Source organism: Venturia canescens, chromosome 4, assembly GCF_019457755.1.
Source record: "Venturia canescens isolate UGA chromosome 4, ASM1945775v1, whole genome shotgun sequence".
In the NCBI taxonomy this organism is placed as follows: domain Eukaryota; kingdom Metazoa; phylum Arthropoda; class Insecta; order Hymenoptera; family Ichneumonidae; genus Venturia; species Venturia canescens.
Window position 1 is genome coordinate 17,742,281 of NC_057424.1, and position 26,281 is coordinate 17,768,561.

Genomic DNA, 26,281 nt, shown 5'->3' on the forward strand with positions numbered 1-26,281 from the left:
GGAAATTTATATTATCGAATATTGGTTCAATCTCATGTCGGCATATCCTATACCGGTAAAACAGAAGAAAAATACCATATATATATGTGATGAATATATCGACGTACCCATTATCCGGCGTGATTGTAGTCGAATCGAATTTTTCATCCCCTCCCGCCCCGTTCATGCCGACAATAATGTCTAAGCTCACTGACAGTTCGTACGCTTTCGCGTAGAGTTGTTCATGCGAGAAAAAGAAAACGAAAGAGGAATAAAAAATGTAGTAGATTATCCGGTTTTCCGCAAACCATCGTCAAGGATTTGAGCGTGCAATAAACTGTCAAGTTTCTTGTAATCAGCATTTTATTGCATAGCTATCATATCCCCGTGTTTTTCGCTCTTTCTCTGTTTTATCCGCGATATAAAACTCATAGCAACAATAAATCGGTGTGCGTGGTCTGCTAGAAAGACTATTTGATTCGTGGGCGGTTTCTCCGAAGTGATTTTTTTTTCACGAATGACAGTTCCGCGTTTGACAGGAGACCGCCGGAGATCGCGACGTAAATAACACGCTCTGTCGCTCTCCACCTCCTTCTCTCTCGTTCTCTACTACTATCTCGGAACGTCACCCATCGTTGAGATATCCATTTTTATTTTGTGCTAGGATAATGATCTTCAATCGCACGTTCGATCATACTGGCGAGCTTGGCATCGCGATAAAAAACATCCTTGTCAAGATCTGAAACGGATCTAAGGTTGTCAGACATTTTTCTTTATCGATATATCTTTCTTTTTTCATTTATTTTCGATCGAAAATTTGCTGAATACGACGCAGATTGATTCGCTTTTGCGCGAGCAACACATCAGAGTGTTGAATTCTCGCATCGCGACCGTATATATTTTTACACCTTGAGAATCAATGAACTTTATCTTTATATATACAAACGTCAAGCCAATCACACTCCAATTTTCACTTTTTTATACTACTGACTTGTCAATTGTTACGATCGTTTAATCGGAACAGTATGGGCAACATCAATGTTGGGCAATTGTGTGACTTTTATTTATTTATAAATAATTAAGATGATAATTTATATTTCTTATAGTCCTGCTGAAAAACATCATCAGTAGCTTAAATTTAATAAAAAAATGAGTTTTCAACACGTGATTCGTAAATTAACATGTACTATGAATAACTGAATAGCCAAACATTTTGGATGATTCAATAAGCTATTCATTAAAAGTACATTCCCATGTTGTTAACCCTCTCTATTGATAATAGTTTTTTCAATAATATTCTATCTACTAGTGCAAAAAAACTTTTCAAACAATTAGCCGGTTATTAGAACTATTTTATCTTATTTGGCAATCCATGAAATTACCTCATACATATAATCGTATGAGTTACTCTTTTAAATGTTCTAATATACAAATGAATAAGTAAATTTAAAAGTAACTGCTATGTTGCTATTTGAATTTTGATGTGAACAATAAATGTTTTCTAATTGTAAATATGACATGTTGCTATTGCAGAACAAACAGCCAAAGCATGAACATAATGCGGAAATTGCGCATGGGGAATGCAGTGGGGGGTATGGGCTCCAGTACAGCAGGAAGCATAGACGATGGTGCTGGAGGAGCAAATCCACAGCATACGGCACTCGGTCTCATGCACTTGAAGAAACTTTTTTCCGAATACACTCACCCTCCGCATGAACTTTCTGAGACAGAAAGGGATGATAAACTCTATAACATGTTGCCTCTTTTCTGTAAGGTAAATATTATTGTATATACAATTCAATTATGATATTTTGTTGGAAATATTCTTAAGCACAATAAATAAGAACAAAATGATAAAAATAATGGATAAATACAAAATCTTAGACATTAAAAGATGATAAAAAAAAATTGAATCTGCTGTATAAAATTTATGCAAGTGATGTAAACTTGTTTGGGAATATTGATTTTCAGCATATGAAAAACTACTGACAAATCAAATTGATAGAAACACCATTCTTTACGATTATTTATATTCTCATATTTTTTCTATTGAATTAAACTGTTTCACTTTAACTTCTAGTCCCATCAGTGAATATAATCCTCATTGCAATGAAATCTGGATATATTTCTAACTTTCAGGTATTTGGAACAAGTCCTTCAGGGGACATGAATGAAAAGTTCTGGGACATCCTAGCATTTGCGCAACAAGTTTCGAAGTTAATGGTTACAGAAATTCGAAGAAGAGCAAGTAATCAGAGCACAGAAACAGCCAGCTGTGCCATAGTGAAGTTTTTGGAAATTGAGAACAGTGAAGAGTCAAGCAATGGATGGATGTTGTTGTCGGCACTCAACCTTCTGGCTGCTGGTGATACTACCCTGATACAGGTGAATTATTCTAGTACTTCTGTTACTCTAATTGTTGAGTTTACGTAAATATTAATTTTTCTCTGGTAATTCAAGTTTAAATAAACTTCAGTTAAATATTAACTTGAAAAAATAATTTGTAGGCAATGACAAGTGCATCGGTACCATCGACTTTGGTAAAGTGTCTCTATCTGTTTTTCGATTTGCCTGAAATGAGTGAAAGTGAGGCCGACGAAACGGATGTAAATAGCGAATTTACACCCAGGGAACGTCGGATATTGTTGCAGAAGATATTCGTGCAGGTATGATGTGTAGTTTCAGCAAAAATATGTTCATTTTCATGGTTTTTCGACTATCCAGTATTTTTCCAAAAAAATTCCATTCTGTCGTTCCTCATAGACAAGAACAGTGAAAGAAACGATTTTTTTTTTTCAGGTGCTCGTGCGACTGTGTAGTCATCCATATCCTGCCGACGAACTTGCACGAAAGGACGATTTAACATTGTTATTCTCGGCCATAACAAGCTGGTGTCCTCAGTATAACGTAATGTGGCGGAAGAGCGCAGCTGAAGTTCTCATGACTCTTTCTCGACATGGACTCACGACGAATGTCGTTTCGTACATCCACGGTGGTTCTTTTACCTCCTAAAATTTTTTTGGAACCAGAACGTGAAATAGAAAACTCGATTGTGCAATTTCTATATTTTTCCATTTGTTTACTGTTCCAGACAAAGGCTGCATTGCTCTTTGCATCGATAATATGCAACGAGTTCCAGGATTAGCGCCCTTAGAAGTCGTTGAAATGTTCGTAACTGTATTTTGCTTTCTCAAGGACTCTAGCGAAGTGTCACAAACCCTATTGGACGATTTTCGTGTATGTCAGGGATACACTTTCCTCTCGGAATTTTTGTTAAAGTGAGTGTGTTGATTTGCGAATCAAAATCTTAAAATACTTGAGGCTTATTTTATTGTTCGAGCTCCGAAAAATTCATTTCTGTCGAACAATATAATTTTTCAGGATCCAGGATCCTTGTGATTTTGTTCTCGTCTTCTTTATTGGCGCGAAACTCAAAAAAATTTTTTTAAATACGAATTATCGTTTAAAATCAACAAAATAATTCATAAATAACAAATATTAAAATTTTAGACATGCACCTTCAAAACTGGAGCAGGATGAGAGAGGAGAGGCACAGGATGCTATCAGAAATTTGGTATTGATGCTCGCTTCGTTAACAATGTGCGGGCACATCGAATTGAAACCGACACAAGCGAGTATGGGTTCCTTGTTTCAAATGCTTGGTTTCTCGCTACCTCAGCCAAGCAACAGAGGTATAGATATAAGTAACAAATTTCGACAATCTTTCGATTCTATCATATTTCGAAATAAACTCCCTGTAGATCTTCAGACTAAACAGAAACAAATTTAGAATGAGTAATAGTTTTATTCAGACTTCAAATAATGAGATATTCGTTAAAAAGGAATATGAAGAAAGTTTTATACAACTGACCCATCTTCGATTCATCCCTTTTCTTCCACTCATGTTTATGTGGTTTTTTCGAATTTCAGGTGGTAGCGTTCGCAATATCCAGGCTTTTACAGTATTGCAATCGGTATTCGTCAAGTCGAATTCACCGTTGCTATGTTGCACGATTCTTGACGCAATATCCAGCGTGTATCACAGCGACAATGCCAATTATTTTATCCTTGAGGGCGAAAATACACTGTCACAATTCGCAGAGAAAATACACCTGAAAAATCCGGAGATACAAGAAAAGTTCTTCCAACTCCTGGAATTCATTGTTTTCCAGTTAAACTTTGTGCCTTGCAAAGAACTTATATCTCTCTCGATATTACTCAAATCGAACAATTCGGTCAATTGCAGCATCATGTGTATGGAAACACTGCTTAATATACTCAGGTAAAAATCATGAATGAAAAAACCAAATTTATTGATTTTTAACGCTTCTAACATTAACGAAAAAATTAATTTTCAGGCACAATATTATATTCAAGGATGTATACCGAGAGGTCGGTATGTTGGAAGTTTTCGTAACGTGTCTTCATCGCTATGCCACTTTGTTGAAAGATAAACAAGCTGCGATCGATCAAGGATTGGGTGAGTCTCATTTCGTTTTTTTAAATCGAAATTTTCCTGGTGACGATCCTTTTAGGGACTTTCAATTTAAAAATGCAATAACAAAACGTTCCATTCCAAACACTTATTTTCGTGTTACGAAAAAAGTAGAAATATGTTGCGATTACACAATTATTATAAATCGATTTTTATTGTATACTTTTGGAATATAGAGTACAAAATGTGTCCGGAACAAGAACGTCTCGGAGGCCTAGTGATGGAGGCCTTGACGACTTTATTGGCTGGTAATGTTCAGAACGCGAAAGTCTTCAGAGAATGCGGTGGCGCTCGATGCGCTCACAATTTGGTACCTTACATGGACTGTAGATTCCCAGCACTTGGAATTGTTCGCGAGCTCATTTTGAGCGCCGGTGGCGATGATGATATGGCGACTTTGTTGGGCGTGATGCATTCGGCTCCGTCGAATGCTCTGCTTCTTAAAACGCACATCCTTAAGGTATTAGTCGTTCGAATTTTCATGAAAAATTTATCATACAAATGAAAACATTGATAGGTCAAAAATTGAAAGAAGTCAAACTAATTTTTTATTCTGTTCGAAAAAAGTCGCTGCTCGCCTGCCTGAGAGAATCGCATCGTACGCGCACGGTTTTTCGAAAAGTCGGTGGGTTCGTGTACGTTATGTCGGTTTTGGTATCGCTCGAAGCTCAATTGGGACCCCATCCGCCAAAAAATATGAACGAGCCATGCAACGACGTTGTCCAACGCAGTCCCCAAGACGAGGCCCAATTATTGACGCTCTTGCACGTTGTTTTTCATACGATAAGCACAGCAATGAGATTCGAGCCTGCCAACGCGAAATTCTTTCATCTCGAGGTAATTACAACCGTCAATTTCCGGTATTTTTAAATACTACCCCGTGAGGATTTTATTAGCGATCATTTTTGTGTTACAGATATGTCAATCCAGTCTTTGCGATACTTTGCGTCTTCTCGGCTGTTTTTCAAGCAACACTAAACTTCTGGAATCGCATGTTTTGCCTTCGCTGAATTATAATACATCTCTCCTCGGACTCTTTACCGGAAGTGTCCTCGATCCTGTTTTCCCCAGCGATATTCCACCAACTCTATGTTACACTTGTCTTTTGTTACGTTTGCTCTATGACGTTGCTCTCGATGCCTTCGACAAACCCAATTTGGCAGCCGTTGGGATGCGATCTCCTTGTCATAAACAAACAAGTGTTGAGGTAAAAGTCCAGCTAATTTGCCACGAGATTATACGAGGTATACATGTAAATGAAAAGCTGAGATTAATCAATAATTTATATTGATTGTAGCAACAAAAATCGCTCGATTCACCAGGCAGTGGTAAACGTTCGTCAGTAAATTCATTAAATTTGAATCCCCCGACACCCGAGCCGGTAATCGTTCATCCAGGGATCGTAGTTGGAATGCTGCACCTTTTGCCATCGATAAACTATCAGAAGAACCCGGAAGTAGCTTTGGCGTTGCAGATTTACGTAGCCGAAGTTATCAAGAGCTTGGTACGGTCAGAGAGAAACCAACAGGTCATGTGTGACGCGGGTATGGCTGGTGAACTGTTAGCGGTTGGCAGAATTGCTCTTCAGGATGAGACTCATCCGCTTCACCAACCTCTTCAATACATAATCGAACGACTTGCTGCTCAGTCTTTGGAACCAAGGGATTTGAGGTAAGCGTAAGGAATCAAAAAATGTCTAAATTCATTGTTCGACTTTAATTTCATTTTGTTTTCGTCGTTCAGCGGTCCAGTAAGCCGATTGAAAGAACTTTTCACGCTAATTTCTGACGTTTCAATGTGTTTTCCCTCCTTTTAATTTTCCGTAGAGAATTTTTGCGACTCGGTGATCCTCTTTGTTGCATTTCACTGGATGATATCGAAGCCAACAAACCGCGAGGGGGTCCTGTGCCACTAACCCGCATAAAAACCCTCGTCTCGATGACAACGCCTAAAGATTTTCGAGCTCACGGTTCTTGCACCTTGCCACCTTTTGTCGAATTGGATATGAGCGCCGAGGGCTTCGCTTGTCTTTACTTGCCCAGCGTTGCACCTCAGAGCACAACACCACCGACTGTTGTTGCTGCTGACAATAGCGTTCTCGGTGGAATAGGATCCGGTAAATATTTCACGTTGTTGAATCGAATATTAATTTTAGAGATTCTTTTCTTGTTTATTTCTGACATTTTGACAATTTTTTTGGGTACTTTTCAAGTCAAAGTAACGCCTAAACTCCTATGGGTTTCTAGTATCTCGCAAAACGTTATTTGAAAAAAGATCCACGAAAAATCTTCTGGATTATAGAACATTCTCAGATAAACTGAGATTTTGTTACGTTTTTTAATATTGTAAATGGATAAAGCTTATCGATCAATCTCCAGTCGGGAAACCTTGAACTTTTGTAATTTCCATGGCTTCACAATTTTCGGAAAATTTTATTTATTTAAATTTGCTCTCGAGAGAGGTGTGGAAATAAAAGAAGAAACTTTGCGAGCTTTTGTTCCGGAAAAACGAACTGATATATTTTTTTTTTGAAGCTAGAACTTGAGCATGAAGATCATCCAGGCATCAATTGTGTGGTAAATAAATGTGACATGATCAAATATTTTTTTGATTTACAGGTGACAGACTTTTCCCGCCACAAACGGGCCTGACATATAGCACATGGATTTGCGTAGACAAATTTAGCGATCCGAGAACGGATCCTCATTGCGTGCGATTATTGACCCTGGTTCGAAGTCCTCCATCGTCTCGGGATCTCATTTGTTTTGCTGCCGTATTGAGCGCACGTGACAAAGCGATAATCGTCTCGACGCAGGAAACTCCATTGCCACAGAGTCAGTTGATTAAATCGAGTAATGAGAATTTTACGTCGCTGAATGTTTCAACGTGTTTATATCGTAGATCATTTATGTCGACAAAATGGCTTTATCCTTTTTCGAAATGAATAACAATGAAAATCAATTGCAGACATTGGCGAGTGGGAGCCCGAAGGAACTGGCGAGAGTGGCGCGAGAGTTTGGTGTCCGGACCTTCTTCACGAGGGACAATGGCATCATATAGCAATTGTACTGAATCGAGCGGTCCTCAAAAATTCAAGTTTCTCCCTTTATTTGGACGGTCAACATATCCAAAGTCAGAAGGTATTTCTATTTTTATTTCATTATTACTTCAGGATAAATTAATGAATTTCTGCTTGTGAATTAGTTTTCACATCCACAAAAAAGCAATGATTTTAATGCTTGTATCGCATTTCTCTTTCTCCAGTTACATTACATTACTCAAACCCCCGGTGGAGCAGCTACGAATTTAACAGTAGCTTCGCCAGTGTATGGATACGTCGGTACTCCGCCTTGCTGGAGACGTTATTCGAGGCTTACTTGGAAGCAAGGACCGTGTCATCTCGTCGAAGAAGTTTTCAATTCTCAGAACATATCTTGTCTTTTCAAGCTCGGACCGCACTATATGGGCAGTCTGCAAGCGCCGCAATATATTGGTGAGTCCGGAAACACAGTGAATGAGAAAATAATTGAAATGTAATGTTTTGGTTATTTCTAATATAAAATCTTTGGGAGCAACGCAAGAATATGGAAAAAAAAATTTTATAAATTTTATTGAGAGCGGATCCAAATTGTAATATTCTGTTTGATTAATTCCCGAACAGGCCCGGAACCTTTATCCGCCCTTTTGTCCGAGGAGAAAGTAGTTTTCGGTTTGAATGCCAAAGCAATGTCGCAGCTGACACTCGCAAAAATACGCAAGGTTTACAGCCGGGCTGACAACAGATCAATAGCGAAACAGGTACATCGAGAATTGTTGGTCGTCAATGGAATTTTCGGTTTAAAGTATTCTTTCGAAGCAATATAATTCTGGGAAAATCATTTTGATAGCTCGGTATGTCGTCGCATGAGAACGCAACGCCCATCAGAGTGCTACATAATTCTGCTGGACATTTGAGTGGACCAGCAAGAGCTTTGGGAGGTGTAGTCGTCGGTTATCTCGGAGTTCGTGTCTTCGGACCTCGCCCTGTCGCCACAATGATTGACAACGTCGGTGGATGCTCCGTGCTGCTCGGTAAAACGAATAAAATTAGTCATTCCTCTATTATTGTATAATCAGGGAATGAAAATTTGCGGAAATCCCAAACAAAAATTTTAAAGAAAAGTAAAGAATCGAAATGAAAGAAACTTGATTCCTCATACTAATAATGAGGAAAATAAATACTTTACTTTCCTTTGTGTTCTCTTCCTAATAGGCTTAATCGCAATGGCTCAAGACGTCGAGTCTTTGTACGCTGCTGTAAAAGCTCTTGTTTGCGTTGTGAGATCGAATCAAGCTGCGCAATTAGAAATGGATCGTCGACGTGGATATCAAACATTAGCGATGTTGCTGCGCCGGAAATGCCCACTCCTGAACAGTCACATACTTCATCTGACATTCAGTCTTGTTGGAACCGTCGATAGCGGGCGAGAGACAAGCGCAATACCGAACGTCACCGCGTTTCAAGATCTCCTCTGCGATTTGCAGGTCCGCCATACACGAAAAATATTTTTGAACTCTGCTTAGTTGTTAAATAATTGGTTTTTTGATGCTTCATGGAATACCTAATTTTCCCGTACCTAACGATGTTTCACGTCTATATTTTTCACCCCAGGTTTGGCACGAAGCACCCGGAGAACTTTTGCGCTCGTTGCTCGAACATTTGTACGAGCTTATCGCTGAGTGCAGCGAAAAGCGGACGAATTTGCGACTCATGAGAGACTTGCAATTGGTTCATAAATTGTTGCACATATTGGGCGACGTAAAACAAAACTCAACGAGGCAAGTTCTGCTAGCGTTGTTGAACATTCTTTTGGGACAGCCTCGACAAGCTGATCTTTTATGGTAAGCTATCTTTGATTATCATTTGTTGTGTAATTTTTCAAATCCCGTTGAAAATTCTATTAATTGATTTGCAATAGGTTTGGACAATTCATCGTGGCGACCTTGCCGCTTAGCTCCGAAAAGCATTTGGTTCTACGCGAAAGCGAAGGTGTTAAGGAGGGCGAGGGCGAGAGTATTCTTCTACGAAATCGATGCTTGCAACTTTTGCATTCCTTGCTTTTTAATGGCTCGAAAGTAAATGCCAGGTAAACGATTTGCGTTCTACTCCATGAGAGGATATAACTCTCTTATATGTTTATTCATTTAATTAAATTCTATTTGAACTCGTGCAGCATGTGCGACGAACTGGCGAAAATACTCGGACTCGATTGGGTCCTTCTTTTCTTGCAACCTGGCTTGCACAGTACGACTGTCGTATGGGGATTGAGGATACTCGTCGCTGTGTGTTCCGTTCAACCAATTTTGCAAAAGTTCAAGGAAGGTACCAGCAATGGTGGCTGGCTGCGTCACACCGATCATAACAAAATGGCCATGGCACTTGGTAAATTAATTAAAATTAGTCATTTTCATTTCACATCATTGAATATCATTTCGATCAATAGTTCTATTAAATATTCTGGAAAATAAATAAAAATTCTAACTAATCCAAACATTACAAATGTAAATTTTCATAGGCTGTCATCAACAAATACCTGGTGGGGACCTCAAAACCCCGGAATTCCATGTACCAGGATTTCAACATCTCGGCTGGTTACTGCCCCAACACGTTGACCTTGTCCCGGAGCTTTACTTTTTGTTTATAGCTTTAATGATGGGCCAACCCATAAAATTATTGCCCGCAGATTCCAAAGTAAGAATAATCGTGAAAAATATAATTCCTCTCTATGGGAAATTCTTTAGTTGAAATTTTAAAAAACTACCAGAAACTGCAGTTCAATCTATGGAATTATGTAACCATTAGCACATGTTATTTCAGTTGGATCTCGACAACGTGTGGAACTTTATGTTCGGTGTTCCGGCGAATCATTTACCTTCTTCCTTTGCGGGTAAAATAAATCTCTGTCCGGACGCGGTTGTGACACTTTTGGCGATGGTTCGAACTATGCTGAATACTCATGCGAATAAGTAAGCAGGAAAAAATGAAAACTTTGTCAGATTGCATATTCGACGAACCGGTTTGCATGATGTACGTTCATGAAATACAATTATTAATTCGATGATTTGTTTGATTTCAGCCCGGACGCTCTCGCAGATTGGTTAAACAATTATCCAGTCACGATAATCCAATTTCTTTTCTTCCTGTATCATAATTTCACAGATTTCATGCAAGTATTTATGTCCGCGGAAGTTTTGGGTGCGCTTGCCGGAAGTCTTTTCCCAAAGCCTGCGAGCGGTAGTCAAGACAGCAGCGGAGCGAGTACACCCGCAGATGAGGTACAAAATGATAATGGAAACAGATATATCTTCAACAAATAAATGAATGAAAAACCATGAAATCTATTCAATAAAAGAATGCAAAAATATTTCAGGAACCTGTATTAGTGCGATCGCCTTCGAAGGACATTGGTCTGACGAATCATCCGGCAAGGAAATTTGTAATGGATTTCCTACGCGTGATTGTTGTGGATTCTCTATCGCTGCCGGTTACTGCAAAATCTCCGCCGGCGATTGATCTCGTTTTGGACGCTTGGCCCGAACACGCCTCAACTTCTCAGCAAACGCGATATCAAACCGAAGTTTTGTCTATTCTGATGGAACATCTCTTGGCTGCAGATGTTCTCATTGGCGAACAAGCAGCTTTGCCTGTCGTTCCAGGCGGCTCAGCCAATAATATTCCCAACAACGTCTGCTATGTTACTGCACGAATAGTTGACAAACTATGGCAAGGTAATTTGACCATAAATCATTTAAGTTTCATTCTACTGCCGCAAATATATTGAGTCTAAAATAGGAAATGGATTATTTGGTTCGTTCATTGAAATTTTGTGACGGATTATGTTTTAGGCGCTCTCACCAAAGACCCTCACGAGGTTTTCGATTTCATCGTAAAGCTTATTTGTCAAGCGAAACGTCGTCCAGGTGCAGTCAGCATCGAAGGACTTCATCATTGTTTAAATCGTACCATTCTATTTTTACTGTCGCGATCGACAGATTCCATTACTGATCAAACCGCCGTATTGGATGCGCTGCACAAACTCACGACTCACAGGTTTGTGATTTTTTTTGTCTTCTTTACTTGCAGAAAAAATCGAAAAAATTTAGAGCGAACAAAGTTATCGTATATTCGACAAAAAAACAACATTTTTCAGACTACTTGTTTTCGGCCCTGGTAACCATGAACTCGAGTTCATTAGCTGCCTGACTTACTGCCTCCTCCAATTGACTGCCGATATAAAAGTAATGCTGGATTCGAACATGAAAACGACATGGCACGTTAATCCACAAGTGGAAGCGAGCGACGATCGTTTGACGTCGCATCAGGGCCACAAATTGATGGCTGGTGCGGCAACGAGGGTTTGGGAAGAGCTCTATGTTCGTAAAAAGCCTGCTATTGAGGAAGTTTTCAAAATTAGTCTTCCAGCGCCAATAGGGAACGAACGAGCTCCTGACCTTACCGTCGTTCGCGAACAAGTTCACGAAGCTGCAACGAAACTTTGGCTCAATTATGTTGTGCTTGAACGAAAAGCCTCTTACAGAGTTCCTTGGGAACTGCACAATCAGATACAATCGGTAAATTGAAAAAATGGGCCTCGGGCTTTTTCTCACAGCATTTTTATTTTGGTTTTTACTTTTATTGAATTTTTCATTCCGGTACATTTTATTCTACAGAAAATACAAAAAGTAACTGGGGGTTTAACGAGGCTTGCGAGCCGCACAAAAGTTCGTAAAGAGGAATCCGTTCGCGTGAGGCTGCGACTCCATCACAGCACCGTTGCTCAAGGCACTGAGCAACACGTTGCTCTTGTTCGTGAATTAGCAGCTGCTCGGAGATTGCAGCAGCAACAGACCTATCAGCATACTCAACGTTACGTTTATCAGGTAAAAGAAAGTGCCTTAGAGCTCGAAAGAATTTGACCAACTTTCACGAAAGTGTTAGTACCCGGAGAGATTTAAAAAATATTTTTCGCTTTCTTGTTCGTAACTTGTCAATTTTTTTTCGAGCTGATCACATTACTTTCATTATTCATTTTATTCGCAGGAATGGCTCCAAACCGAAACGGAATTAACCCGTGAACGCGGATTATGGGGTCCTCCTACGCCTACGAAACTGGACAAATGGATGCTGGACATGACGGAAGGGCCTTGTCGAATGCGCAAGAAAATGATGAAGAACGACTTGTTCTACATTCACTATCCTTACAGGCCTGAACTTGATCATCCGGATAATGTAAGATTCACAAATGTGTCATTCATTTTCAATTAGGTTTTTGTGGTTGCTTTCAAATGCAATATTTTCACTTGGTGGATTCATTCATCAATCTTTGATGAAAATCTTACAGAAACAATTAAAGTACAAAGTAGCCACGAGCATGGACAGTAAAGAATATTATCTGAAGCAACTCGGCAATTGTTCGGGTATGTTTGAGCGTGAACGCGATCCCGTGATCGACGATACTCCGTTGAATGTAAACGAAACGTCAACTGACAGCGAACCTCCAATGGTACCATGTACATTGGAACGTCACGCGAGCGAGCCCGATGAACCATCCGAGGATAACGAACAAGAGGAAGAAAATAATCAGGCTGTTCCGGATAATCAAACTCTCCTCAGATTGTTGGAAGAGCACGAAAAAGTAAAATAAAAATTCATACATACGATTTAACTTTTAAAAGGAAAATTTGCAGCTCCGCTTCAGTTTCGTCCAGCAATTGATTTCATTATTTTGTTACAGATAAGCCACATGTTTAGATGCGCGAGAATTCAAGGACTCGATACGACTGAGGGACTCTTGTTATTTGGCAAAGAGCACTTCTACGTCATAGACGGTTTTACTCGTCTGAAGTCACGCGAAATTAGAGATATTGAGAGTTTGCCCGAAGCTTACGAGCCTATTTTACCATCACCAGGATCGCCCAGACGTTCGAGAGCCATGAGACAATGTTCTAAATTCAATTATGAAGACATTAGGTAACGAAGTGGCAACACTTTAACTATAATGACGTCGATTGAGTGGTATCGTTTTACGACGTTGGGTGTCCTTTATCATTGCAGGGAAGTACATAAACGAAGATATCTTCTGCAACCGATGGCACTCGAAGTCTTCAGCGGAGACGGTCGCAATTATTTGCTTGCTTTTCAACAAAAAGTACGAAACAAGGTTTATCAGAGATTCATGACGTTCGCGACGGCGATTGCTGATAGCGCGCATCAATCTGTTGCCGGTCAAAAACGAACGGCGAACGTGGAACAAGCCACCGGCCTCCTGTCAAATCTGATCGGGGAAACTTCTGTGACTCAGCGATGGGTGGTTCGTATTTTCAGTTCATTATTTAAAAAAAAATCGAAAGAAATACCGAATTTCCGTACTTTCTTTTCATTAAAATTTTCTTGGTTTTTTTATGAAATTTCACACGATTATTCACCTATTTAAGAGAGGCGAAATATCCAATTTCCAATATTTGATGCATCTCAACACTCTGGCTGGGCGGAGTTACAATGATCTTATGCAGTATCCGATATTTCCTTGGATATTGGCTGATTACGACAGTGAAGAGCTCGACTTGAACGATCCTGCGACATTCCGCGACTTCAGTAAACCCATGGGAGCTCAGAGTCCAGAGAGACTGCTTCAGTTTAAAAAGAGGTAAACTTTTCTCTCATTCAACAACGGATCTTTTCGTGAATTTATCAAAAATTATTTTATCTATAAAATATATTCAACTATTTGTGATTTGCTTATTTTTCATGAAAATTTTTAGGTACAAGGAATGGGATGATCCACACGGTGAAACACCACCTTATCATTATGGAACGCATTATTCATCGGCCATGATTGTCTGCTCTTATTTGGTCCGCATGGAACCATTTACTCAACATTTTCTTAGATTACAAGTTAGTTTCCAATCCGTGGACGAAAAATTCTTCTCAGATAACATGCTTACAGCAACTGTTTTATCTTTTCAATTAAACCCAATCATTATTTAATCGAAAAGCACTTTTTTCGTGCTAGGATCAGTAATTTTATGAAAATTCACTAGTTAGAAGATCATGGCTAGTTGTTAAAAGAATACCTTAATGGAGGCAATCCAAGTGAATTACAAATAAAATTCAAAATTCTATTTTGTCATGTTATTTCAGGGCGGACATTTCGATTTGGCCGATCGCATGTTCAACAGCGTAAAAGAAGCTTGGCTTTCAGCATCGAAACACAACATGGCTGACGTCAAAGAGCTCATTCCAGAATTCTTTTATCTGCCCGAGTTCCTTGTAAATTCGAATCATTTCGACCTCGGTAAATGTTGCTCTTTACTTCGACAAAACCGTTTCACAAGGGATCAAATTAAATTTTCGGGGATATTGTGTTTTTCTTGAAATTTTCACAGGTTCGAAACAGAGTGGCGTTCAGCTTGGTGACATAGTTCTTCCACCTTGGGCAAAACAGGATCCTCGTGAATTTATACGCGCTCACAGACTCGCTTTGGAGTGCGACTACGTTTCTCAACATTTGCATCATTGGATTGACCTCATATTCGGATGCAAACAAAACGGACCAGCGGCTGTTGACGCGGTCAACGTTTTTCATCACTTATTTTACGAGGGAAACGTCGATATTTACAAGTAAGCTAAAAACAGAGGATAATTTGATTCAACAGTAGTCGGAGACGATTCTCCAACTCATTTTTTCACCCGTTTAATTTCCAGTATCGATGATCCTCTAAAGAAAAACGCGACGATCGGATTTATAAATAATTTCGGCCAGATACCAAAGCAATTGTTCAAGAAGCCTCATCCCTCGAAGAAAATGACTCAAAGGACAAGCGTTATCGATCCAGGCCCGATAACTCCAGGCCTCAGTATCACAACTTCCGATAGACTTTTCTTTCACAACTTGGACAATTTGAAACCATCACTTCAGCCAATAAAGGGTAATTTGTATTACCTTTTTAGATCGACTCGACCAATTCGTTATAATTAGAATAATAATTTTTATCGAAAAACTTACTTGATTCCTTGACTGTATATTTTCTTGTGCAGAATTGAAAGGGCCCGTCGGGCAAATACTCCACGTGGACAAAGCCGTACTTGCGGTTGAACAAAACAAAACTCTCATACCCCCTTCTTTCAATAAATACGTCGCTTGGGGCTTTGCCGATCACTCACTAAGAATAGGAAATTACGATAGCGACAAGGCGATTTTCGTTTGCGAAGCTATGATGCAGAGCAGCGGAGAGATCGTCGCGTGCGTTTGTCCCTCGTCAAAACTCATTGTAACGGCTGGCACAAGCTCTGTAAGCAACACTTTTACGCTCAGGTTCCAGCCCTGAACGTCAAATTAAATGTTCTATCAACGGACGAAAAAAATTACAATGCTGTATTTACAGGTCGTGACTGTTTGGGAGTACGCTAAACGACAGTTGTCAATAAAGCAATCACTTTACGGCCATATCGACGCTGTAACGTGTTTGTCGTCGAGTCCTGCGTACAACGTGATTGTGTCAGGTTCACGGGATGGTACAGCAATTATTTGGGATTTATCAAGATGCTTGTTCGTGCGTCAATTACGCGGACATGCAGGACCTGTAGCTGCAGTTGCTATAAATGATTTAACGGTTAGTCCCTTATTGTCATTTATTTTTTTGGCAGACCAACTCGGTAAGCGGATTATATGAATTTCCAAACAGCATACTCTCGATTATTTGATAAAATGATTTCTTTTTATTTTCTTAAGGGCGATATTGCAACGTGTGCCGCAACTTGGTTACACGTTTGGAGCATTAACGGTGAAGAATTGGCAAGTGTTAACACTTGCGTTGGCCGAGCTGATAGAATGCAACAAATTCTTTGTGTAGCATTCAGTCAAACTCACGAATGGGATTCCCAGAACGTTGTCATGACCGGCTCGACTGACGGTGTCGTACGCGTAAGTTATCCATGCCTAGAAAGTCGTTCGAACTTTTTCAAGCAGAAAATAAAAATAAACCCTGACATTTTTTAAGTTCTTTTCATAAAATTTTAGAGAGACAAAGTTTCCAGCCACAAACGATAAGCTGTTGAAGTTTTTTCGAAGAAAAACCATCGAAATAGGAAAGCTTTATTTAACTGATCAAATAAAAAAATATATTTTATCTATAAAACTAAAATAATTTTTCAGATGTGGTCGATGGACTACGTCCAAGTACCCGCGGAAGAAGAAGAGACACACGAAGCTCCTGTTGAGAATGAACGCAAACAACAGTCGAGTACCGAGGAGGACAGACACGAGAGCACAAAAAAGAGAGTTCACGAATTGGTTAAACAAATGAGCATATCTGCGGAGGGCTCAGGTATTTTTTCATTTTTTATTTATTTTTTCTAGTTATTTCAAAGTCTACTATTCATATCGAACGTTGCTTATAGCATTGATAAAGATTAGGTGAAAATGTGTTGAAAATAGAGTTCGTTCTTTTCCACCATTCATTAATTTCCAAAAGGTATTAACGTTCTTACTAACTTCTATGATTTTCGATTATCATTTATTTCTTTCGATAATATTATCAATTATTAGGATATTATGCGGCAAAATTTGAGCTTAAATTGTTCTTGTTATCAGGTATGCTAGCCAAGAGTGGCTCTGAGAGTAGTCTTTCAGAAGCTGAAAACACGAAAGAAGCGTCTCGCCTTCACGAGGAAAAAGAGGAATGTTCGGACAATGAAGAGTCGAGCAATGGCTCTGGTAATCGAAACTCCGGTAAAAATGGACAATCACCAACGGTTGTCCTTAGGCGAAAAAGTCGGGGTAATCCAATGTTCAGAAAAAGTGAAGGAGGTGGTCGTGCTGACAGCGAGGGCACGCAAACAACGTAAAATATATTTTCTTTCATTTGAATTCTCCGTTTTGTTCAATCCGCTCAATAGAATTTATATGAGATTTGATTTTGCTTAGTGAATCGGTGAATACCAGTACTGCTGGAGTGGATTCCGAGGGTGCCTTGAGGACGAGTAAAAGTGACACGAGCTTGACCGACAGTTTCGTCATGGTGAACGAGGCTGACACCAAACCTCGAAGAATAAATCCCCAAAATATCCTTCGCGACGGTTTCAAGTGGCAGAGACAACTTGTTTTTCGCAGTAAATTGACCATGCACACAGCTTACGACAGAAAGGATAATGCTGAGCCAGCTTCGATCACGGCTCTTGCAGTTTCTCGGTAATATTGTCTGTTTTTGAACCAGTCATTCTAAACCGTTTTTAAAATAGTAAACTCTAGAAGTTTTCAATTCATCAAGTAAAGCATGGAAATATTTGAGTTCCAATACAATATTCCGGCATTCGATTGGAAAAGTTTGGTTGCCAAAAAAATATTCACCTAACAAGTTTGTTTTAAAAAACGAAATAATAAAACTTTTTTGCTGCCAACTTTCATCGCTCATTGATTCGCGAATTCGTGAGAGAAAAATAAGAAAAAACGTGCTAATAGTGGTAGTGATTGATTTCTTGTGTTTACAAAATTGCAGTGATCACCGAACCGTTTACGTTGGTGACACAAGAGGTCGGGTCTTTTCGTGGAGTGTTTGCGAACAACCAGGTCGAACGGTCGCCGATCATTGGCTGAAAGACGAGGGCGCTGACTCTTGCGTAGCGTGTTCCGTTAGATTTAATATCTACGAGAGGAAGCACCATTGTCGTAACTGTGGACAAGTTTTTTGTTGGAGGTATGTTGTTTTCGAGAGGACAAGACGATATCGAAGTTTTCATAACTATTCCGTAGAAAACAAGGAATCCCCAAAATTATCCCCTTTCTGTTGAATAAAAAAAAACTCAAACTTTCAGGTGTAGCAGATTCGAGTCGAAGATATCTCGGCTTGGTATATTGAAACCAGTGCGAGTATGCCAAGGTTGTTACTCGACGTTACGAAACCAAAGCTCGACGGAAAGTAACACTTAATCAGAATGTAGGAAACTTCCATGAATATCTCGTCGCTATAATAGTTCTTCATCGGTGGGACGCTTGACTCCCACTGCGAACATAAGCGAAAGGGAATAAGAAAGGGAAGAAATACGCGCGTATTTGCTACAAAATTTTTTCTCCTCTCAGTGATAACTGCCCCTTTGAAAAAAACAGACCTCCCGAACAAAAAGAAATCATTATACTGTAACTTATCTGTATACGAATTATGGAGAACGCAATGGCGCCAGCAGGATTCGTCAGTAAATTCAGCAGGAATAGTCTTTTCCCGCTCGAACATATTTTCATTTTTCTGTTTTTCCAGAAAAGTCATGTGCGAATTGGAATTATGGGAATCCTCCAATCACTGGGTCAAGTACCTTCTGTAACATGAACGTACTAATTATGTGAGATGAGATTTACGATGCCAGGAAGCTCGTGAGTCAAATTATTCAAAGAAGGTCAATATCACGTTGTAAAATGAAGATAGAAAAAAGATATGATAAAATGATCTAGACGACGTGCAAAGAAAAAACAAAATAGCAAAAACTGAAGACAAAACAAATCGGGGACCTCGCGAGTCATATGTAAGATCGTTCAGCTTTGTTTATAAGACCCGCTATATTTATCTATACAATCTGTGATCTGTTTTTACTTTATTGTATATTAATCGTATATTACTATTATTTATTTTGTTGATTTTACTTTTTATAGTTATCGTTTGATTTTCTTGCAACTTTGTCGGGCTGCAAAGTCAAAGTCTTTCCAGATTCGGTTTTTTCCATTTTTTTTTTTAAATCATTGTTCGATCATTTTTTACTCTGTAACTGAGATTTATCCACGAAGAAATTATATTCCGCTAGCCAGCCAAATATCATTGTACGATAATATTCATAGCGCTAGAGATTTTTCGAAATTTCGAACAGGCCTTGAGTGTGCCATCGTTCATTAGATCTTTTTTTCTCAGATATTCTGTTATCGCAAACAAATTGCTTCGCTCACAAAATGTTTGTGAACCTCATTTTTTCGCCCATAAAAATTGTAATTATCAATTGTTCGTTATCGCAAATGAAATGAAAACGAGTTCCATTTTTATTAACTCCAATGGTACGATCGCGTGGGTCAAGCTGTGACGATGTATCGGTCGTTGAATCCAAAACATACAAACGTCTTTTTGAATCGATCTGAATGACCGGTACATCCTCGAGATTGGAAAAAACGGGGTCTCTAAAATTATTCAAGCAAAGTTAATGTGACTCAAGCCGAAGACCAAAGATGGTTGAATTAGAGAGAATAACAACGGTTTGGAAGAACAAAAAAAGAATTGTGCCAACATTATGGAAAGCACGTTTATTGCTTGGATTTTTTCAAGATCACAATTTTTTACAAGCCCCCGCTAATCCGATTGATCGACAAAGAAATGCAATGAAATTTACAGTGTCAATTCACCATACAGCTGCGATCATTTTTTTACTCTGTCAAAAAAATAATCATCCTCTTAGACTAAAAACCGAGAGATTTAGAATTTTACTCTGAAACAGCACAAAAAATACTTGAGAAAAAACTTAATTATATTTTTACCTGAAGAAAAATGTAATGATTGTCAAAGTTTACGAAACGAACGATTCCATTTCTCAGTACGATTACAGCCGAGTTTTTTTTTCAAATCAGTGTCTCGTAAACCTCAAATAATTTACTCAATGATCGTTCTCTTTTCACTCCAGCCATATTATTGTAATCGATTGTTTACATTTTTTCCAATTTAAGCCTACAATCGATTATTTTCACCATAAGGTTACTGAAAATCAAGGGCATAGTTGTTTATTATTAAAACGGGTAGAGGGTCAAGCGTTGCTCTTCGTCGATAAATCGCAATCTTGGCCTAAACCCTCTCGTTTATTAGCTTATCGATGTTTGTACCACACTACAGCGCTATTAAAACATAGAGACAATACCATTATCTATAGCGTAAAATACATGACCGAAAGTGTGCAAAAAAGCCGCGTAGAACCACGGTATTCTAGTAGAGAAGAAAAATTGTTAGATAATTGAAAAAAACCTACACAATCACGTTGGCCAGAGACGAGAATGGTTTTGGAGGGGTTGGACAGATGGACGCATTTAATTATTCTCCAAAATAATGGATCAATTATTTAGACATTTTTGTTTTAAACTCGATATTTTCTCGTCCAATCGCAAGATTGGACGAACATTGGAGATGATTGGAGAATAACTAAACGATTGCTGAAAAAAAGTGTCTATCTCTGGGCTAAATGCAATGCGTCAATGAGATTTCCTTCGTTGTTCAAATAAAGAGACAAAAATAGTGTGGATATGTGTGCGTATGCCTGTATGTATGTATTATAAGACGGAAAACAAAATTGTTAGTCTAAATACGTTGTCAAAATGCTGTGTTTCATGCTGTATATTTTAAACTCTTGACAAGCAACGGGCTCTTGCCTTTTGAGAACAACAATATTTATGATTGCTTATTTCTCTGAAGATTATTCGTTGTCACAGTTTATTACTAAACTTGTGTTCCAACACCTCTTGAAAAATTGACGATCAAGAACACGGTTTGATTTTCTGCTTAAATCAGAGCTTGTCTCAATTGAAATATATTGGATCTATACGATTAAACAATCAGGAAAATGCAAGAGCATCGATTCAGAATGAAGATAAGATAAAGTCAGTTTGATTATTGACCATTCGCCTGATTCGATGGTTACTTTAAAAAAAAATAGTCAAATTCGATTCCGTACTCGAAAATGATTTTATGAATTGTTAAAAACTATTAATAATTTGGCATAATTCTTATCGAATCAATAACTTCGTATTTTTAATACGAATTTTATTATATTCTATGAAATTTCATTATCTTGGCATATAGTTATTAGAATTCTCACCGAATCACAGTATTTCTGTAAAAGAGAGTGTAAAAGCTGGATAAATGTTGTACAAAATCTGTACGAAACAATATTATCGCGTAGTCAAATGTAGAAATAATAAAAGACAAGAAAAGAAAATATAATGTTATAAATAGATATAACATTTGACGAGTGATGGCAGAGTTTTTTCAAAGTCGTTGGAATAGTACAGAATAAATAGGGTGCGCGCCTCGAGAATCTTCTCATCCTTAGAGAATTTCATTTACATTTCTCGAGTCAAAAATCAATATTATAATTGAAGAAAATATGAACAAAAAAACAAAATGACTTTGCATTACAAAGAAAGCAATTTTTTTATCGTTCAATAAATCCTCGTGTGCAGCATCAATGCTTTCTTGAAAGTGTCATGAAAAATGAATGTTTACTCAAGAAAATTGGATAATCCAGTGGAGGCATGGCAAATTTTTCGAGTCATTGCAACACTCATTCGATTTTATCTCATCTCCCCAAATTTATAGGAATAACATCATAATTTTGCCTAAAATAATGATTTCATGGTTTTGTTGATATTTAACACTTTTTTTCTTGGTACTCCTCATTTTTCATAAATAAATAGTATTTGATTTCATGGTTTTAAAATAGTCGGAATTAAATCATAAAAATAAAAGGTCAAACTGCCACAAAGTGAAGATTGAAACAGCACACTGGTAAAATTATATTATTTTCTTTAGTATCTAGTCAAATTATTTGCGTATTTGGTGCCAGTTCGTTGAAACAAAATTCATTTATACAGTTTTATACTATAACCAACGATATTTTTACTCCGTTTGCAATACTTTTTATTTGATTTCATCAGTATTATTATTATTTGAAAATACTAATATTCAATTGTACATAATTCTCGAGATACTGCATATGATTTCTTCTTATTGCATACGAATAAATATCTATGAAAACGAGAGAGATCGTGATATATTCTGTTGTCAGACTAAACATAGTTTTTTTTTCTAAAGTGGAAAAGGAATAAATAAGCGAAGGAACCAAGTATAGAAAAATCAGTGAGGAATTAATTTTCAAACTGATTATCGAAGAAAAAAGAATGAAACGAAAATAAAAAAAACGTCTTTTTCTGTCTGTGCGTGGCTGAATGAGAAAAGGCTACAAACTTTTCGTTCCCTCATTCATTTTTCGTTCATTAGTTTGTTTCTTAATACGATCCCGAATATTCCAAAAGTATTGAAGTAAAAAATGAGGCAAAAAGTTTGTGAAAATGTGCGGAAAGAGAAAATAAGAAGTCTAATGAATAATTTTTAGTCTATAAAACAATCACTGATATGATAATAATCTTGAATGCCTACACAAGTTTATAGAATCGTAACAATTTAGCGAGATGGAAATAAAAGACAAAAAACAATTTTACGTAGAGTCGCTTATGAAACCACCAATCTGTACCAAGTGAGTCGACGGCGTTGAGTGAACAATAGAAAACAACAGACAAAAATCGATACTTTTATTTATCTGCACCAGTCGTCTCGTTGAAAGCAAAATTTATTGTAAAATGCAAACAGCAAAAAAGAATCTAAAATAAAAACATAAAACCATGCGAGGAGTATCGAAAACGGTCAGACCTCAAATTGTAAATACTGTAGTACGGGAATGAGAAAAGCGCCAAAAGGAAAAGTGAAAACATCATTGAAATCGGCTTTCGTCGTATAGCGACGGGGGCAAGATGACTTTAGGAACTGCAAACGTAGAGATAATACGAAAAATATGTAGTACAACCCGTGTCTACGTTATAAAAAAATTATATATTACATATATAAATATATAAATAAAATCATTAAATAAAAGTTTAAAAATCCATTGGCTAGATCTGCGTGCGACTCGACGAAGACTGTGAGAATGTTTATGTGATCAAGCATAAAAAACGATCCCTAATGAATTACACGTTGATATGTCATAATGAAGTTAAAGGTTGCATGTAAATGAAAGGAATTCAGTTATTATTCACACCTTGTACGTAGATACATTGTTAGTTCGTACATCAAAAGAAAACAAAAACATGTACATTAGGTCATGGTTGGAATAATATTCAAGTGAATGGGCTATAAGAATCTTCTTTTTTTTTATAATTTTTTCCCATCCCAATAAAAACTAAGATTCACATGGTGATAATAAATACATCACAGGGTCCCAAATCTTCTATTTTCTGAAATGTCAAAAGAAGGATTGGAGAAACGAATTGATATAGAGACTAAATAATACAAATAACGAAACACGATTATTATCGATTATTACATACAACGAATAGTAAAAAGAAAATCGTTCGCTAGCTCTTGGTTCGTAGTATCCAATGAACTGTAACTGTTGTTTTTTCCATTGTATTGTTGATTGTTTCTTTTTTTTTGTGGTCAATATTTTTATCACAATCTACGAGTCAAAATAAAGTCTGGAAAGTCGGTCTTGAAGGTAATAAAATTATTTCAGGATAATATGGTCAAACGTAATTTTAGAGTTAAAAATCAATTTGAAAAACAACAGCCTCTAGAGCACATTCGATAATTCGGTCGACAACGGTGAGTGATAAATATCACAATATAGTATTGGCAAAATGAGATAATTGGAGTAACAGTTTGAAAAAATAGTGGAAAAATGGAGCCAGCATTCTCTGGTTTTTCAAACTCGTTTACAAGAGGCCTCATGTTTTTTAATACGGTAAGGATAAAATCCGCGGTGACATTTGGTACAGTAGACCCGTTCTTTCTGGTGTTTGTCCCAGTCGATGGTAATACTGTTTAAATCTGCAAATTATAATAATCTTATTTTGGATAACAAAAAAAACTAAAGTATGATGTTGAAAATTTGATCTTTTACCATCCGGTGGCGAAAGTTCTTCAGCTACCTCGTCCCTAGGAGGCGCCAATGATTCTTCCGATGCATCCGGCGGCGGATACACTTGAGACTCGATGTGCGGTGTCACTGGACTTCGCGCCAATTTATGCCTTGGCTTCATGGGATCGAAATTCGGGTCCTACCGATAAAAACGAAAAATTTTATGGCGTTTTCCATACACAATAACTGGCTTCATATAATAACGGTTCACTATGAACGTTTTTTTTCTAAAACTATTTCAAGTTCATCGAAATTAATTAAATTGGAATTTTTTGTTTATTGGTTGAATTTTAATTTTACTTACGTCTATCGGCAATAAATGATTGTACGAAACTGAATAACTCGGGCTCAAATGGTCAGGGCTAGAGAGATCACTACGTGGATTGTTGTTGGAAATTTGTTCACTTTCTTCCGGGTCCGTTTTTATTATTATAGCATCGATAGATTCGATGTTTTCAGCCGAGTGTGTTTCCGGCTCCGCCTCGCTATCTTTGACTGAATCGGACAATTTGTTTCCATTTTGATGATCTATGTGCATTTCTTCCTGCACAGCTAAATGTATGTTATGAGCTACCTCTTCCAATAACTCATTGACTTCGATTTGTTTTTCATTCATTGGCGTTTGATTTTTTGTCCCTTGTTTTTTGGATTTTCCTCTTTCCGCTTTCTTCGTTTTTTTATTCTTTTCTTCAACTAGAGCGGGAGCTTTTTGATTGTTCTTGCTACCTCTGTTTTCTTTCTCCTGTTCCTTTGAAATAAAAAAAACATAATGCTCCATTACCTTGGGTCCCATGAAGTTAAAAAGAATAATAAATATAAACAAAACAATTAACAGATGATAAATTTGTACCCTAAAACTTTTATGAATGTAATAACATATGAATATTATTAAGTACTGAGAAAATCAATATTGACCACAATTATTTGTGACTTTCTTTTTTTTTCTAAGCAATTTGATTCGATGGAACATAAAAAAAAATAAATACCTGATTCTGGCATAGTTCATCGGCACATCTGCAGAACTCTCCACATTGTACTTGTTTTTTTACACAACCACAGATGCGGCTGGAACAGTTTCCTTTACATGTACAGCCTTTTCTCCTCGGTGTCACAGGAGATCTTTCTGCAGGCTCCGAGTTTTCCTCAGGTGATGAACGAGCAAATAATCTTCGTGCTATTTGTGGATCCGGTACTCTACAGTCCGGAGATACAAGATGATTCAAACCATGTTGTTCCATTATTGCTTTAAGTCTCTCGACTTCTGACGTTAGCATCTCAATTTGATCCTGCAAATTTTGGTTGCTGAAAAGAATTCGAATGGATCAAACTCAAGTCATGAAGGCAAAAAACAAAAATTATTGGGGGCGGGGTTGAAATTCCAAACGGTGAGAAATCAGAAGGCTCAAAAGTCCGACAATCTCGCTAGTGCGATATATCTATATATTTCGAATCCCAGCAAGATTGTCGGACTTTTGAGCAGCCTTCTGATTTCTCACCGTTCGAAATTTCAACTCCGGCCCAAATTCGATAGGCTGTTTTTTAAGTCGTTGAAATTCCAAGTTAACCTATTTCAGTTTTTTTGAAGTATACAACTTACCTAGTCGAATTTCTTGTTCGGAAGTTTTTGCCAGCCATTTTTCAAGAGTATAAATTGATGCAAACACTATAATTTTGGAGCAGAACACGAATGAGCCCATGAAATCTCAAGTTACTCCTTTGCCTTCACTTTTCTTTTCTCAACGGTTCAAGTTCAAGTTTCAAAATCGTAAACTCTCGATAGCAACGCCTCTTCTACACAACTACTGCAGTCAAATTCTCCTCGCCGTCAACTCACGAGCCCAATATCCATCACCGCCTTGGATCACCGTAACAGTTTCGTTCTCTTGTGGCAACTTCTCCTACCTTCCCCACACTCTTGGAACTGCTCGGAAAAGCGATAACCACGCGGTAACTGCGGGAGGCAACTGAAAAACGGGATAGCGAAGATCCAAAATTCTGGAGTAGGAGGTGGGGAAGTTGACACAAAAGAGTTACCCATGACATTTGCTAAGCTAATTCTA

General features: G+C 37.9%; 2 protein-coding genes across 3 annotated transcripts; one reads left to right on the top strand and one right to left on the bottom strand.

The window, feature by feature from the left end:
• The first annotated feature begins 211 nt into the window (after positions 1-211).
• Positions 212-23,440, top strand: bchs (WD repeat and FYVE domain containing 3 bchs). Of its 2 annotated transcripts, none has more exons than XM_043415857.1 (47): positions 212-734; positions 1,513-1,753; positions 2,119-2,364; positions 2,487-2,645; positions 2,779-2,971; positions 3,071-3,257; positions 3,490-3,671; positions 3,910-4,261; positions 4,338-4,459; positions 4,651-4,934; positions 5,042-5,311; positions 5,391-5,681; positions 5,772-6,145; positions 6,301-6,590; positions 7,093-7,308; positions 7,442-7,614; positions 7,739-7,967; positions 8,136-8,272; positions 8,362-8,545; positions 8,727-8,998; positions 9,126-9,355; positions 9,433-9,600; positions 9,688-9,896; positions 10,030-10,205; positions 10,332-10,480; positions 10,591-10,789; positions 10,867-11,242; positions 11,360-11,564; positions 11,665-12,085; positions 12,185-12,394; positions 12,555-12,743; positions 12,856-13,149; positions 13,249-13,484; positions 13,569-13,824; positions 13,949-14,160; positions 14,276-14,408; positions 14,655-14,808; positions 14,900-15,134; positions 15,219-15,442; positions 15,552-15,805; positions 15,899-16,126; positions 16,246-16,437; positions 16,669-16,840; positions 17,107-17,356; positions 17,440-17,703; positions 18,011-18,208; positions 18,327-23,440. In XM_043415857.1, exons 2-47 carry the CDS (start codon positions 1,529-1,531, stop codon positions 18,439-18,441), a joined length of 10,335 nt encoding a protein of 3,444 aa, XP_043271792.1. In that variant the 5' UTR covers positions 212-734; positions 1,513-1,528; the 3' UTR covers positions 18,442-23,440. The 2 variants fall into 2 exon arrangements, with proteins under 2 accessions (XP_043271792.1, XP_043271793.1); XM_043415858.1 differs by having other exon boundaries at positions 10,885-11,242.
• LOC122408813 (uncharacterized) lies at positions 23,312-26,031 on the bottom strand. Its single transcript, XM_043415871.1, has 5 exons — positions 25,819-26,031; positions 25,208-25,523; positions 24,526-24,969; positions 24,204-24,360; positions 23,312-24,130 (listed from the first exon to the last, which is right to left on the bottom strand). The coding sequence occupies exons 1-5, from the start codon at positions 25,854-25,856 to the stop codon at positions 24,006-24,008; spliced, it is 1,080 nt and encodes a 359-aa protein (XP_043271806.1). The 5' UTR covers positions 25,857-26,031; the 3' UTR covers positions 23,312-24,005.
• Between the last annotated feature and the right edge of the window lie 250 nt (positions 26,032-26,281).

Excerpts from the sequence above, each read along its gene's own strand:
- bchs (XM_043415857.1), top strand. The coding sequence starts at position 1,529 with ATGAACATAATGCGGAAATTGCGCATGGGGAATGCAGTGGGGGGTATG. Across the intron at positions 9,897-10,029 it reads CAAAATGGCCATGGCACTTG|GCTGTCATCAACAAATACCT; the intron begins GTAAATTAATTA and ends AAATTTTCATAG. Across the intron at positions 15,443-15,551 it reads ATCACTTCAGCCAATAAAGG|AATTGAAAGGGCCCGTCGGG; the intron begins GTAATTTGTATT and ends TTTCTTGTGCAG.
- LOC122408813 (XM_043415871.1), bottom strand. The coding sequence starts at position 25,856 with ATGGCTGGCAAAAACTTCCGAACAAGAAATTCGACTAG. Across the intron at positions 24,361-24,525 it reads ATCATTTATTGCCGATAGAC|GACCCGAATTTCGATCCCAT; the intron begins GTAAGTAAAATT and ends TTTTATCGGTAG. Across the intron at positions 24,131-24,203 it reads AGAACTTTCGCCACCGGATG|ATTTAAACAGTATTACCATC; the intron begins GTAAAAGATCAA and ends TATAATTTGCAG.